At 40.0% G+C, this 16,089-nt stretch overlaps 1 protein-coding gene across 20 annotated transcripts in view; it reads right to left on the bottom strand.

Moving 5' to 3' along the window:
* Positions 1-16,089, bottom strand: part of LOC140495521 (teneurin-3) — a 2,480,372-nt gene that overhangs the window by 147,018 nt on the left and 2,317,265 nt on the right. For all 20 annotated transcript variants that reach the window (XM_072594601.1, XM_072594600.1, XM_072594605.1 and 17 more), the window contains 3 exons: positions 13,538-13,748; positions 11,002-11,103; positions 9,463-9,657 (listed from right to left, as the gene is read on the bottom strand). In XM_072594601.1, the coding sequence (XP_072450702.1) occupies positions 9,463-9,657; positions 11,002-11,103; positions 13,538-13,748 (508 nt within the window). The remainder of the gene's footprint in view (positions 1-9,462; positions 9,658-11,001; positions 11,104-13,537; positions 13,749-16,089) is intronic.

Below are 16,089 nucleotides of genomic sequence, written 5' to 3'. Positions count from 1 at the left end.
CACCCTTTAGTCTAAGAGATGAGCAATAGCAAAGACTTGGCCCTCTAATTCACTTTAATGTGCTTTAGATGATGAGATCTAATTTAACAATTTGACTCAATAAAATTTTACACTTGTAGGGTCAACGACCTGAAAATTTAATCTCTTCAGCACTAATTGCTTTACTGTATGAGCAAAGATCAATAAAATCAATATTTCTGAGATAGAGAAATTGGATTTTACACTTGAAAAATGAACTGATCTTTCACGGCTTCCTCCTCAATACCATGATTATGACAGAAAGAACAAAAAAAAAGCGACCAATTGTCATCATAATTTACCAGCATCAGCTATCTTGTCAGTTCATCCCACTGACTGAATGACTACAGTGCATGATAGCAGAGTATCAATACATTTGATTGAGGCAATTCTTTATTTTGCGATGTGGAAAAACATCAATATCTTCTCATTGTTTTATCATCTCAAAGTGAAGAACATTACTCAGTGAGCGTGGACTTCCTTCAGTACTTGGTTTCACTTCAAGGGCAGTAAGGTAAACCAACCCCGTTACTTGGAAACCCTGTCATTTGAAAGAGATGAGCATGATAACATAACAGCAGATTGCATTGTAATTCTGTGCCCTTTTAGTTCAGAAAAATTAGTTTGGATCATATCGAAATCTCAGTCCTGATTGTTAACGATTTGATGCAAACTCTTGCTCTTACACAGCAGATTTTCCACTTCTTGACAAAGCTTCAAATTGATATTGTGAATTGGCAATGTTTTGTAGAAAGTGTTCAATTTTAATTTGCAGATCAAGAATGTATACATTTCAATGTATCCAGAACTGCTTGTAAATATCAATTCATTCCACTTAGTTGCCACACCTCTTTTCCACCCTTGTCAACACAGATATCTCTAACCCTCTCAAATAACCTGCAAATAACTTGAAGCTAATAAACTGCAACAGGCTCTGAACATCACCTTTTTTTATATATATATACTGCAAACCAATATGCATATGTCCAAGGTGCAAAATTTGTCTTTGTTGAAAAGAGGGGAGGTTGGAAACAGATACTGATCAACTGCTTTATAAAAAAAATCTTGGTGTTTACAAGGTTTAACGATGTTTGATTTAAATTTTCTCCTACCCTTTAATACAGCAACATTTTAGCTCCAAGCCATTTTGGTTGATTTTATGAATAAGAGCTGACAGTCAGTGAGTTCTGCCATATTTGTGACCTATAAGACATCTTGCTGTTCTTGACATGGCCTCCAGAGCAGAACAAAGGTTCCATTCTACTCCGCTCAAGTTAATTTAAAATAGCAGTCAGCATTTGTGTGGGATGGGTGTGTTTCTTTTAAGCATGTTTGCAAAATGGCAGTGATATGAAGCGCAATATCTTTTGCGCGGATGATGGAACTCTCCATGGAGGAACTTTCTACTGAAAGTTAAAGGGAGGAAGCACCATTTGAGTTTCTGAATATAAAAGATGAGGTCTGTCTGTATTTATGAAAACAAATGTTCAGTCTTTTGATATAAACCTGCACTGAATATGTTGACTTGCCATTTCTTTTTATTGATGCTGATGGATCTAATGCTAACTGCCAGTATTTCACTTTTCCACCAGTTTTAGCCAGCTCCTCCTCTTCAATGTAGCTGCTGCTATTTCCTTAGTTCAACCGTTTATTTCCAAAGAGCTGCAAAGTTTGAACAGTTTCCAAACACACCCAACTGCAGACTCAGGATGGAATCTCTACCCTCAGGAGGCCCACTACCTTATCTTATAATTTCTGCAGATATTTAATCAGAAACTTTCTTTATTTGCATTTTTATTCTAGTTATTAACAGTGCTGCTACAAAGAGATACAGAACGATATGTCTAGATAGAGATCATTAGATGGTTTACTTTGAACTTATCAAAATGACAAGCTGCAAAGATAAAAATGGCTGGCATTTACTGACTGATTCTGGATTTTAAACATGAGTCAGCCTCATTATTAGGTCTGCAGTGCCTTACATATTTAAATGTCTTTGCAAAACTGAGGCCGCTATATGTTTTTGTGACCTCAGAGAAAGGATTGTGCAGCCAGACTTAAAAAGAGAGAAAATTTACCCCAGCCTTAAACAAATTATTAGACATTTTTAACTTGAAGCTTCAAGCCCATTGATTATTACAAGGTGGATGCCAGTCAGACAATTACTCAGGAATTCAATGAAAGGTTATTCTGATATAAGCCAAAACCATTGGTTAATCATGCTTTTGATACTAGACTAATGAAACACAGCATAGAAGTAGTGCACAGCTCTGCTGATCATCATTGTTGCACAGTTGTGGACATTTCACCAAACAATGCTGCTCTATAAAATTTACAGTATACTGCACAAGAAAACGGCAGATATCCCCATGGCTGTCAATGTGTGCAACCACGGGAGATGGGTGAGATATTAAACAAATATTTTACATCAGTATATACTGATCAGATGAATTGGCCATGCTAAATTGCCCACAGTGTTAGGTGCATTAGTTGGAGGGAAATGGGTCTGGGTGGGTTACTCTTCAGAGGGTCAGCGTGGACTGGTTGGGCCGAAAGGCCTGTTTCCACATTGTAGGGAATCTAAATCTAAATCTAATCTAATAACAAATACTGTGAAGGAGGAGGCTAGGGAACTTAAGGAAATAAATAGTGATAGCTTAAAAACAGTCTATATTACAGACGAGGAAATGCTGGAAGTCTTAAAGCATTTAAAAGTAGATAAATTCCGGGACCTGATGAGCCATTTCCCAGAACTCTGTGGGAAGCTAAGAAAGAAATTGCTGGGCCTCTTGCTAAGATATTTGTGTCATCGACAACCATGGGTGAGGTGCTGGATGACTGGCGATTGGCTAACGTGGTGCCACTATTTAAGAAAGGCTGTAAGGAAAAGCCATGGAACTATAGACTGGCGAGCCATACATCAGTGGTAGGAAAGTTGTTGGAGGAGATTTTGAAGGACAGGATTTAAGTGCATTTGGAAAGGCAAGGACTGTTATGGATAGTCAACATGGCTTTGTATGTGGGAAATCATGTCTCATGAACTTGATCAAGTTTTTTGAAGAGGTGACAAAGAAGATTGATGAAGGCAGAGTGGAAGACTGAAAACAACAAATGCTGGAGTCCACAGTGGGTCAGATAGCATCCATGGAGAGCAAGCTAACATTTCAAGTCTACATGACTCTTCATCAGAGCTGACGTGAGGTATAGAGGGACAGCATTTATGCTATTGTTTGAGAAGAGTGGGGTGGGGGTACTGGGTGCAGGATGATGATAGAGAAAAGATATTGATAGTTCAGTTTAACTGATCAGAATGTGAGAATGGCAGAACAATGGTGTGTCTCCTGCTAGATTTGAAAGGTCAGTAAGTGGAATGTGAGGAGGGAAGGACATAATAACAAGCTAAAAGAAAGGGAAGAAATGGGACTGAGTTCACAATTTGAAGGTGTTGCACTCAATATTAAGTCCCGAAGGCTGTAAAGTGCCTCGTCTGAAGATGAGGTGCCGTTCCTCTAGTTTGCGCTGTCATTCACTAGAACACTGCAGCATGCTGAGGACAGACAAGTGGACATGCGAGCAGGACGCTGTGTTAAAATGACCGGCTACGGGAAAGTTGGAGTCCTACCTGTGCAAACATCAGAGGGCAAATTGGACACCTAGGCTGTGTTTGGTTTCTCTTATGTAGAGTAGGCCACATTGGGTGCAGCGAATACAATACACAAGATTGGAGGTGGTATAGGTGAAATATTGCTTTACCTGGAAAGACTGTTTAGTGTTGGACTTCCACAAAGAGTTTTGACAAAGTTCCATATGTTAGGCTGGTCAGTAAGGTTAGATCTTATGGAAAGAAGGAGGAGCTAGCCATCTGAAGACAAAATTGGCTTGAAGTTAGGAGACAGGGTGGTGATAGATGGTTGCTTTTCGGACTGGAGACCTGTGACCAGCAGTGTGCCACAAGGATCAGTTTTAGGTCCACTACTATTTGTCATTTATATAATTGATTTGGATGCAAATATAGGAGGCATGGTTAAGTTTGCAGATGACACCAAAACACAGCAGGTTTTGTAGTAGACAATAAAGAAGATTATCTAAGTGTACAAAGGGACCTTGATCAGACGGGCCAATGGGCCGAGGAGTGATAGATAGAGTTTAATTTAGATAAATGTGAGGTGTTGCATATTGGTAAAGACAAACCAAGGCAGGATTTACACAGTTAATCGTAGGATCTGGGAAGTGTTGCCAAACAAAGAGACTTAAGTGTGGAGGTGCATAGTTCCATGAAAGTGGCGTCACAGGTAGACAGGGTGGTGAAGAAGGCATTTGGTATGCTTGCTTTTATTGATCAGAACATTGTGTATAGGAGTTAGGACGTCATGTTGTGGCTATACAAGATAATGGTTAGGCCACCTTTAGAATACTGCATACAGTTCTATAGGAAGGATGTTGTTAAACTTGAGAGAATTTGACTAAAAACCTACGATATGTTGCTGGGACTGGAGGGTTTGAGTGAAAAGGGGAGGCTGAATAGACTGGGGCTTTATTCCCTGGAGCCTTGGAGGTGAGGGTGACCTTATAGAGGTTTGTAAAATCATGAGGTGAATGGATAGGGTGAATAGCCAATGTCTTTTTCCTAGGGTGGGGGGAGTCTAAAACTAGAGGGCATAAGTTTAAGGTGAGGGGAACACATTTAAGAAAGATCTAATGGCAACGTTTTCACATAGAGAGTGGTGCGTATATGGAACGAGCTGCCAGAGGAAATGGTGGAGGCTGGTAAGATTACAACATTTAAAAAGCATCAGGGTGGATTTAGAGGGATATGGGCTGAACACTGGCAAATGAGACTAGGTCAGATTGGGATGTCTGGTTGGCATGGAGAGTTAGACCGAAGGGTCTGTTTCTGTGCTGTATAACTCTATAACTCTAATTACTCCAGGCAGCAACATTGTGTTGACAATTAAAATCAACACTGTGGTTTACCTTAGGGCAACATCTGAACTCTGATTACATTATTGCATTGTAATCACTCTCAGCTATCCATTAATCTTTCTGTAATGTGTATCCCAGTACAAACTAGTGACTGGACTAAACAAGTGAATGTTGAGTTTTGTAATGAAAAGTCATATGCTTTTAGACATTTCCATTGGAAACCTTGGGAAGTTACTTTTCAATGCTTAGCACAATGAACATTAAAGGATTCCTTAGTGAGCTACAATTTGGATACATATCCAACAATCTCTTCCCTATCTTCGATGTTTTTGTGATCACGGAACATTTCGAGGACAGCTGCAGTTCTTTTATTGCAACGATAACCTCTTCATTTGTAGGCTGTGTCTCTCCAGAGTGAGATTTATTGCATTGTAGGTTCAAGCAATGATGGAAGAGTCTAATTACGTATCTCTGAGCAACATGAAACAATCTGATTTAGCAATTATTTTCCCCATTCTTTGAATGTGGCTTGCCAATGATGTGCAATAACTGAAAATTTGAGTATTTATGGGCAGCTTTTTGTAAGACATTTATCAACCTAAAATGTTACCTAAACTCCCTCTCTACACAGATGCTACATTGGGCTGCTAAGAGTTTCTGAGATGTTCTCATTTCATACCATTTCATAGAATAACGACCAAGCCAGTTCCAGCATCTGGTTTAACTTACTCTGTTTGGATCTTAGTGACTTCTCACTTAGAGTTTTCTGAAAACTCCAATGATCTCACCCAGCTAGCACTGACTTTAAGGCCCTAGTATTTTTTTGATGGCAGTCGGGGTTGAAGACATTGACTGAATACAGTGATAACAATTACACACGCAATGATGCTAAGTGGGAGGGAGGTCAGCAACTAAAGATGAATTATGATTAAAAAAATGAGAAAGCCATTCTTGAATTTAATTGTTTCTTATTGAGCCATCCTCTAGATGAAAAGGAATTATTCCTAATTGATGCAATAACATGCTTAAAGACTACAAAGTTATTTTCAGATCATTCTGTGCATAGAAACACTGATGTGTGCATCAGCCACTTCAGAGAAAATATCGGATTGCAAATAAATGCATATTATCTGCTGCATCACAACATCTTTCTAGGCAGGGATTTGACAAAATATATTATCGACCAGAAATGCTGGTAGTGAAGACAGAACTGAAACTGACCTTTGTTTTACCTTGAGCGAATGGTCAGTTGTAGGGCAACGCAAAGAATTTATCACCTGCTGCTCTTAGACTGGCGAATATTTGTGAGAGCCAAAATGTCCAAATGTCAGCAATAATGATCATAATTCCTCTCCAGATGGCAGGAGCAGGGAGTGACTAAAGCTTTTGGCACAGTGCTCTCTCAAGACCAAAAAGCAAGATTGCTTCTTCTGGTCTCAGGGACTATGTTAGGTCACAGTCAGATCACAGTGACCTCTGAACCTGATGCATCTGAGGGCCACTGTCAACAACATGGCTGACCCAGACCACTCCAAGAAGGCAGGTCCAGTTTGTCAAAATTGTCCAGATGATGCCTGGGGCTCAACTGTAGACACATGTTGGGCCTCTAATTTATAATGAATTGTTCATTGCATCCTAGCATTTGACATAAGTTGTTCCTGACAGAGATGACCATCTTTAATAAATGTCACACAGTTGCTGGCCATACACACAGTGAAACAGGCCTTACCTGCATATAAATCCACAATAAGGCATGGTCAATATAGCAGTCCTTTCTCAGACTATTCTCAAGAAGCTGTGGGTGTTTGGCACTGCCAGATGCCATAAGCTAAATTAATTGATTCATATAAAGTATGAGAAATAAAGATTACTGAAGGAGCTTGTCTCAGAAAGAATAGTGCAATGATTACGTCAGAGTGACTGGTAGAGGCTGGACATTTGGACAACAGCCTTTCTGCCCAGCACTGACTTTGTTTGAATTGGACTTGGACAAGAAGGGTGGAGATTCCCAATTTTTTTCAACAACATTTTACAATAGTATGCAAGGCATGGAGGGATATGGACCAAGGGCAGACAGAAGGGATTAGTTTAATTTGGTGTCATGTTTGGCAGGAGAAAGTGAGGACTGCAGATGCTGGAGATCAGAGCTGAAAATGTGTTGCTGGAAAAGTGCAGCAGATCAGGCAGCATCCAAGGAGCAGGAGAATCGACGTTTCGGGCATGAGCCCTTCATTCCTGAAGAAGGGCTCATGCCCGAAACGTCGATTCTCCTGCTCCTTGGATGCTGCCTGACCTGCTGTGCTTTTCCAGCAACACATTTTCAGCTCTGTCATGTTTGGCACAACATCATGGGTCAAAGGGCCCGTTCCTGGGCTGAACTGTTCTAGTGTTTCAATCCTGTTTGGAAACAAAGAGTCAGCAACACTCCAGAAGAAGTTAATACATGTGATAAGATATTCCAATCAAGTTGGCTGTGCATTAGTTTCTAGAGAAGCCTGATAATAGGCTGTGTAATCTTCAAATCCAACCACTTTATTTTCCTAGTCCAACCATCAAAGTCAAACTAGTGATTCGTGTTTTTAACTAAAGGTTGCAAGTCGGTCCAAGGTTAAATGCTCTTTGTAATTAATTAATCAATCCCATTCTCCTGATCTTTCCCCACAGCCTTGCATATTTTCTCCCTTCAAGAAAACAGTCAATTCTCCTTTGAATGTTCCAACTGAATCTGCTTCCACTATACTTTCAGGCTTTGCACTTCATAACTCACCACACAAAAGAATATTTCCTTGTGTTGCTTCTGCTTCTTTCACCAATTCCAGAAATCCTGATTCTCTGATTGCTGATCTTATGATCACAGGAAACAGCTCTCCATGTTTCCTTTATTAATTTTGAACATCTCTAATTGATGTCCTCTTAACCTTCTCTGATCCAAGGAGAACAATTTCAGCATCTCAGCTTTTCCACATAACTGAAGATCCTCATTCATGATACCACTGCAGTAAATCTCTTAAACACTCAAATGCTTACAAACTGGGGGTATTAATATGGTCCAGTCAGGGAGCCCAGGGCTGACAGATATAAACAGGAGCGTCAGGGAGTCTGTTCACTTTGAGAGCTGGTTCTGAGGAAGCTAGACCAGTGTCAAGGACTCTCCAAGAGTAAATAAAGGGTGAACTAGTGATGGGATACCAGCCTCTATGGAATTATTTAACCTTCCTAATTACTTGCTGTAGCTGCATACTAACTTTGTAATTCATATACCTGGACACTCAGAGTCTTGGTACCATTCTCGACTGAAATAATATACATTCTTTTGTTCTTTCTGCCAAAGGGGCCAAGTTTACATTTACTCTCATTATAATTCATCTATTCCAATTATGTGTCACTCGTTTAACCTACCTATATCCCTTTTCAGACTGTCTATCTCTTTTTGACAGATTACTTTCCTGCTGATGTTTGTACGATCAGCAAATTCAGCTACCATGCATTCAGTCCCCTCATCCAAATCATTTCTATAGATTGTAAATTGATGAGAACCTCTCACTGATCCCTCTGGTACTCCACTAGTTACAACTTGTCTACCTGACAAGGACCTGTTTATCCCTGCTATCTGCTTCCTGTTCGTTGTCAATCCATCATGCAAGTTAATGTGCTATTTCCTCCACTTGTCTTGTGCAGTACCTTATCAAATGGCTGTGGGTAATCCAAGTTCTTCTACCAATCAATTACACTATTAGCATCTTTCAGGGAAACCTTTAACAAAATTAGCTTGTGATTTTTTTTATATGTTGTAAGGTGAGGAGGACAGCAATAAATGATTTTGTGAGACAACTCATGGCTTTGTGGAGAAATAAAGAAATAGACACTTTTTAAAAAAACTCAACCCTGTCATCACTAACAAAAACCACAGGCTAATTATAACATGGCTGCATCTATAATCCAGCCAAATAACAGCTGCTGACAACAGAAAATAATGATGTTTCCATTAAAATATGTCAACGGATATGCACATTACTCCTAGAATTACTGGTGAATTTAAGTCACACCTTTTCAGCAGGTTGATTTATGCCATGTCCTTTCTCAACAAAAAATAAGCTCACTTAGTGCTAAGTCTCAATGTATTCTTGTGATCGAGAGAATATTTGAGTGACAGTACCTCAGTCATCTATAGCAGCTAGACAAGAACACACATCACTTTAGGGTGGGTTGGGCAAGTATTGGTGAGAATCTACTTCATCATAAATACGGAACACGCAAATCCAAGAAGTCCATATCCAACAACAATGCACTAATAATACTGCATAATTTGCTGCATTGTTAAGAGAAAGCATTCAAGCTAAATAAATTACTACCTGCACATAAAATGTACGCACAGGAATATAACAGAAGTGCATTACGAAGTCATTGATGAATAATGCTAAACAGAATCTCTATCTTAATGTCTCAGTGTGCCGAGCCACTTTGAACTAATTTCCAACAAAACCATAGTTTGACCTTTGCTGTCATTCTGTTGTGCCGTACCTTGCTCACACATTTCTCCTTTGTAACCCGAGTTACAAACGCAGGAGCCCATGATGCAGACGCCGTGTGCTCCACACAAAGGGTCAATGCACTGGGTTGAGGGGACATCACACTCAGTCCCTTTCCAGCCACTGTAACAGAGGCAACGTCCCTTGGAATATTGGCCATTACCGCTACATAATATTGGACATGTTGCTGTACAAAAAGAAATGACAGCATATTAGAGCCTTGGTTGGGAGTAAAACAGCAACAAAATATGCAAATAAGCAGATCTTAAATTCTCTTTCCATCAAAACACCCCACAATGTTTTCTGTAATGTGTTGCAGCAGTTCTCCGTGACATTGAATAAAAATCAAAAGAACCGAAGACGCTGTAAATCAGAAACTAAACCAGAAGTTGCTGGAAAAGCTCAGCAGGTCTGGCAGGATTTGTGCAGAGAAAGCAGGGTTAATGTTTTGGGTCCGGTGACCCTTCTGCATGTTTTCTATGTCAACTCAGTGCTAATGTATGCTCCTGCCACGCCATTTGCCCAGTATGAACTACGTAAAGGACTAATAATTCAGATAATTGCAGTAGCAAGCATGGAAGTAATGAGGAATGTTTGAAAATGCCCATTCAAAAGTGTTCTTTGAAAAACAATGGTTGTTTCAACAGTGTAATAAACATGTCAATCAAACAGACCATTCAAAGTCAATCACAGAGGGCTGAGATGTTGAAATATTTCTTTCCTCAGAGGCTGGTTAACCTGTGGAATCTGTTATGAGAGAGAGCCATGAAGGTTGAGCCACTTAGTATATTTGATAAAGACTGTGATCCCTTAAGGGCATCAAGGGGTATGTGGAGAAAGTGGAAATAGGGCATTGAGATAGAGGATCAGCCATGATCAGACTGAATAGCAAAACAGGCTTGAAGGGCATCTGTGTTTCAAACACTTCACTCCTCAATTTTGTGCAAATAAATGTTGACAATAAAAGATCACAGAAAGAGCAATTTACTATAAGTCCATAAAGATGTCACTCAAGCAAATAATTCACTTGTCAAAATATATTCTTTGTTGAGCTCATACTTCTATTGGTCTGGGTTCTTAGCTAAATATGCGGAACCTAGTCAATGCCCCCATGTTTATGGGGACACAATAAATAGCTGAAAAGTGAAAGGTCGTGGAGCGCTCGTGTTGAAAAAGCTGACCTGACTCCAATAAAATTACCAAAGGTGAGGAGTCACCTCTGCCCACAATGGATCCATACAGGCAGGGAGTACAGAGTTCCTCACTACCTGTGTCCTTAGCCCAAGCTGGTGAAAACTGCCAAGTAGAACCCACTCACCAGTTTTTAAAAAATTCAGAGCTGGCTAAACTCCAAGAAAACCTTGATGCCAGAACCTGTTGCAATGTAGAGTACCATGGTAACCAGTGGCAAAATCTCAGACTTTTTGAATAAATCCCAAAATGGCTCCACCTCCTATGTGTGCACCATGTCCTGTACTTATTGATGACAGACACAAAAAGTTGGAATTGTAAGCAAATGTTCTTGACTTACCTCTTGCACAATCAGGTCCAAAGAATCCTGGGAAACAGTGACAAGCTCCAGAAACGCATTCCCCGTTTCCATGACAGTTTCGTGGACATTCCACTACAGACTCTGCAAGTAATCCAATCTTCAGAATTACACAAGATTCACATTTTGAGAAAACACCTTGCTTGGTCAAGCAAACCTTACTCTGAAGGAAACTTCAATCCCTTTGGCATTAGAGGGATGCCTCTGCAGGGTTAATGGCAATTGGCATGAAGGGACACCAAATGCAGTATTTAAGGTACCACAGAACTGTGGACCCAACATTGCAGACAAGAGCAATACAAGTAACAAAAACAGAATTCAATCTTTAAGGAAAGAAAGAATTAGCTTTTACATAACACTACTTAGAGCTTTATGAAGTTCTAAAGTGCTTTTACAGCCAAAAATATATTTTTGAAGAGTCATCATTTTTTAAAATTCACTGTGGGTGTCTTGGCTTAGGCTGGCTTTTATTACCATGCCTAATTACCCTTAAAAGGAGTGGTTTGTTTGCCAGTTCAGGGCGTAGTTAAGGGTCAACCACATTGCTGTGGATCTGGAGTCACATTTAGACCAGACCAGGCAGGTATGGCAGATTTCCTTCCTGGTAAGTGAGTTAGGTTGGTCGTTACATGGGTGCCAGTAGCCTAGATGTTGGAAATTAAGCAGCCAATCTACACAAAGCAAGCTCCCACCAACAACACATGGACATGACTGGACCATTTGTTTTAATGGTACTGGATACATGTTCACTAGGAAACAAGGCAGCACCCTCCTGCTCTTGTTTGAATAAGAACATGAAATCTGCTACATGCACCTGAGAGGGCAGATGGACTGGCTCTCAGTATAATATTTTATCCAAAAGACACTTTTTAATTGGTTATGAGAATGATTCATTTCAGACAGAACAAGACTGCTGGCATGTTGCCCCTTGAGATGACATCGATCACTAGAATTCACTTTGCTAAGCATTCTGGCAGGTAACCAGGAAAAGGGGCTAATGGGTCTTCCAGCTGATTCATTCCCAGTAATATTGGAATGTGAAAACACTGTAGTATACTTGTTCATCAGCAGTACACAAGACACTGAGATATCGGGTTAAATTGCTACAAACCTGCCAAATTTCCCTTCATGTTACAGTAGATAATCAGGTGGACAGCGTGAACATGCAACTTAATTATTCATTGCATGCTGTTGACTGGACTCTAACATAAGTCTGAATCTTTTTTGCATGTATATTCAAGACATTTGTTTTATGAATTAGCCCTCCACCCATCTATCACTGCGATCTCGGTCCAGAATTTTGACTCTGACTAAGTGAACTTTGTGACATGTCAGCCTTTGTCTGTTTACAGTCACTTGTGGCTCAAGGAGGATAAGCTATCAGTTCCATCACACATTTGGCCAATTTAGGAACAGGCACCAATAGCTGGACAATGAATATATTGATGGATTTATTTTTAAAATGAAAGAGGTTAAAAGTCTAGCGGATGGAGCAGGAATGCAATATCAGTCTGTTGCAGTTCACAAGTAAAACATATTCTTAACCTCAGCTGCATTTCTGTGGAAAGCAAGTCTCCTCTCAGGAAAGAGCCAAATATGCCAGGCCAGGGTGGGGCGGGGGTGAGTCATTACAAGTCTCTGTCTTGGTGAATCCTATTGTTCTGTCACAACAGTTTTGAGTAAAGCTCTTCTAATTGTAGGAAGAAATAAATCTGTGTTTCTCACTTACAAGGTTATATCTCTCATGAACATCCCATATAATGAATTACTTTAAAAATATGGTCACTGTTGTAATGTGGGTTAAAGATAGAAGGCATTTTGTGCTCAGGATGGCTGTACAAAAGTAATAGGGATGAATGAACAAGTAACGTTAGACAGTGTACTGGATATAATAATGATGAAAAAGCCACAATAACACCTTTAAGAATAAACTGGTCCCGTCTCAATGAGTGCGACTGAACATTACACTGATTGCCAAAATTAGTCAGTTTCACTGGGTACTAAATTAGAACTTGTCAACAAGTGCAAGAAGAAACAACTGTAATCATTGTGACATTTGTGAAATATACCAAGCCAAGACTATCTAGAAGGACAATGGCGGCAAATACATGAGAATACCATGACCTTCCAGATCTCCTTCAGGCTACTCAGCATCCTGACTTGGGAATATATAGTTGGGTTCCTTCAGTGTTGCTGGGTCAAAATCCTGGAGCAGTGTGAGTGTACCTACACCAAACAGACATTTCAAGAAATCAGCTCGCCACCTTCTCAAGGGTAACTAGGGTTGGCACGAAATGCTGGCCCACCCAGCAACATCCATACCCCATGAATGGATTTTTTAGAAAGATCAACTGCCTCGTGGTTCTTTTCACATTCAGTGATTGGAATCTTTGGATAGGTTTGGCCACAATCAGTATAAAAATAGTTTGTACAAGGAAATCTCGTGTTAGTCAGTAACTGGAGGTGGAGTCAATGCTTTCCTCAATAAATCCACCCACACATGAGTTTCAGTGCCTACCTATGACAATAGTATTAAAGGACACGTGCTCAGGAGTTTTCCCATCATTGTAAAAAGCCAGGTGCCAGACCCCTGAGTCAAGATACTGGACGAAGCCGGCCTCTTGGATGCTCACTGCCCTGATGTGCCGTCTTCTGTGCTCGGAATCAGTCAGGCTGCGCTTTTCCCTGGCGATCAATCTGCTACCGTCAAGTAGCTCGACAAAGTCATACTGAGAAGCAGAGGCACAAAGTCGTGAATCAGACATGAACATGGAAGCAAAGCAGTGGACATTGTTCAGGCACAAAGATGCATATGTTTGGGACTAGAAGAAGTTCATTTAAAGCCTCCTTATAAAAAAATTAACACATCGTTTGGTCGAAAATTATTTCAAAGCCAGATTACGGCAATATTTTCTAACAGTTTGCTTTAATTTTGTTTTCATACATGAGCCTCGGAGTTACATTAAGAAAATACATGCACTGAGAGTGGCTTTCACCATTTGATATGCACTGGAAATTATTAATAAGTTGCACAGACCTCTCCCACTGTTTCTCGTGTTTGAATGGACATGAATGCAATGGACATAGAAGCAATGAAGATAAAGGTTTTTAAAATACACCCACAAACCCGTGTTCCAGAGTTTGACCAGGCCTCTGGATACAGACTGGCATTGATTGATGAGAATTATAAGCTATCAACAATATGCATCATAACTTCCTGGATTTTATAACGGAGATGAAGATTATGAAAACAACAATACCCTTAAAAAATATAAAGTGAATCTTGGCACCACACTTTGGGAAGGATGTGAAGACTTTGATGAGTGTACCAAAGAGATTTATGAGAATGGTTCTGGGATGAGGGATGACAGTTACATGGTCAGACAGAGAAGACAGAGATTTGGCAGGACTGAAATAAAGTCATGAAATGCTTAGAAAGAGTAAATATAGAGACACTGTTCCCATTGTCAATATAGCTGATAACTGTATTGCAAAAGGAGACTGGTAAAATAATGAGAGGTATTGTAAGGGAAAACATTGTTTTCAAGTGGTTAGGATTTTTAATGATGAATACAAATCCAAAATAGGATTTCACAGGGAATTGGATAAATAGCTTGGGAGGAGGAGCATTTGCAGGAATATGGTACATCACTGCAGGAGTGGGACGAATAAAATTGCTCTCCAATCAATTTGGTGTGCTGAAGAGGCTGAATAGCCCCCTTCATTCAATGATCCTACAATAGAATTCTAGTTTTGTGATCAAAGACTTGACTAATATTTTCAACAGATGCAAATGCAAAGGCTGTTTCATTTCTTCTTAATTTCAAACGTATTCCTTTATGATATCAATTTTTAAATAGAACTTCTCTTTCATAAGAATTAAACCTCAGACCTTCAATATACTTAGTGGCCGTTGAGAATGAAAGAAAAGATTAAACACACATACGGACTCTTAAGCTCCAAATAAGGTCAGATCAAAAACTGGCAAACAGTTTTACATTAAGTCTTGATTAGCTGCGCCTCGGGGGACTGAATAAACCATTGAGCAGAAGGTCTAATAGACAGGAAGTATGTGACAGAGGAAAGACGTTGTGAAGCATGTCAAGAGGTATGTATCAACAAAGTTCAAAATGAGATGAGTCAATTTGAAGATTAACATGTGCTAAGGTCCAGCTGATGCCACAGATCTCGGATTATTTTTGCTTCCATCTTTCTCCCTTTATGCACTGAAGGGCATGACTTTGACGGAGTTCTAGCTCCAGTGGTACTGGAGTTCACTCATTGGTACTGGCTGCCCTCCAGTACTCATTCTGTGAATAGCCCTGGTGGTGACAGATGGCAGAGGGCATTGTAGCAAAATTTGCTCCTTGTCTCAATCACCATCGGCAAGGTACACCCCCTCCAGAAGGGGGCAGTATGCAAATGCAACGTAACTGGAAATTTTCTGTGGTGAATCCCTCGTGATTCAATGTCATATAGATTTACAGCATGGAGACAGACCCTTCGGCCCAACTTGTCTATGCCACCCAGTTTCACAATTAAGCCAGTCCCACCCTGCCTGGGTTTGGGAGGTAATCCAAGCTTAAGATATAAAAATATTTCAGAAGGGAAATTCCAGGTCCAAATGACGAATACTTGGTCGTTAAACTTATCCAAAGACGTTTGTGCCATTTTGTAATATCAGTTAGGATATTAATTCTGTGATTGTTTCTATAGAATTAGAGAATTCAAATAGCTGAAGGGAACCAAGCTAAGAAATAGCTTGCTTATAATATTCTCGTTCATTATGGAGCCCATTTTTACACAATGATAGAAGAATAAAGGAACAAATTGGCATCTTTGCACCTGTGAGAAAAACCTGCTTTAAACAGAATGAAGAGAGTTTTGAAGTGGACCAGTGACTGAACTTCTCGGATTACAGGCAGTGATGATGGAAATTTGTTCCAATGTACGGTTTTCCTTGAAGAGGCAAGAAAACGCATCCCACTGCACACAATGGCAAGATGCTTGGGCTTCTACACTCCTCGGCAATGGTCATGCCTTTTACTGCATGAAAACACATTGCCATGG

This window comes from Chiloscyllium punctatum, chromosome 2 (genome assembly GCF_047496795.1).
Source record: "Chiloscyllium punctatum isolate Juve2018m chromosome 2, sChiPun1.3, whole genome shotgun sequence".
NCBI lineage: Eukaryota > Metazoa > Chordata > Chondrichthyes > Orectolobiformes > Hemiscylliidae > Chiloscyllium > Chiloscyllium punctatum.
This window is presented reverse-complemented; position numbering and strand designations above follow the sequence as displayed.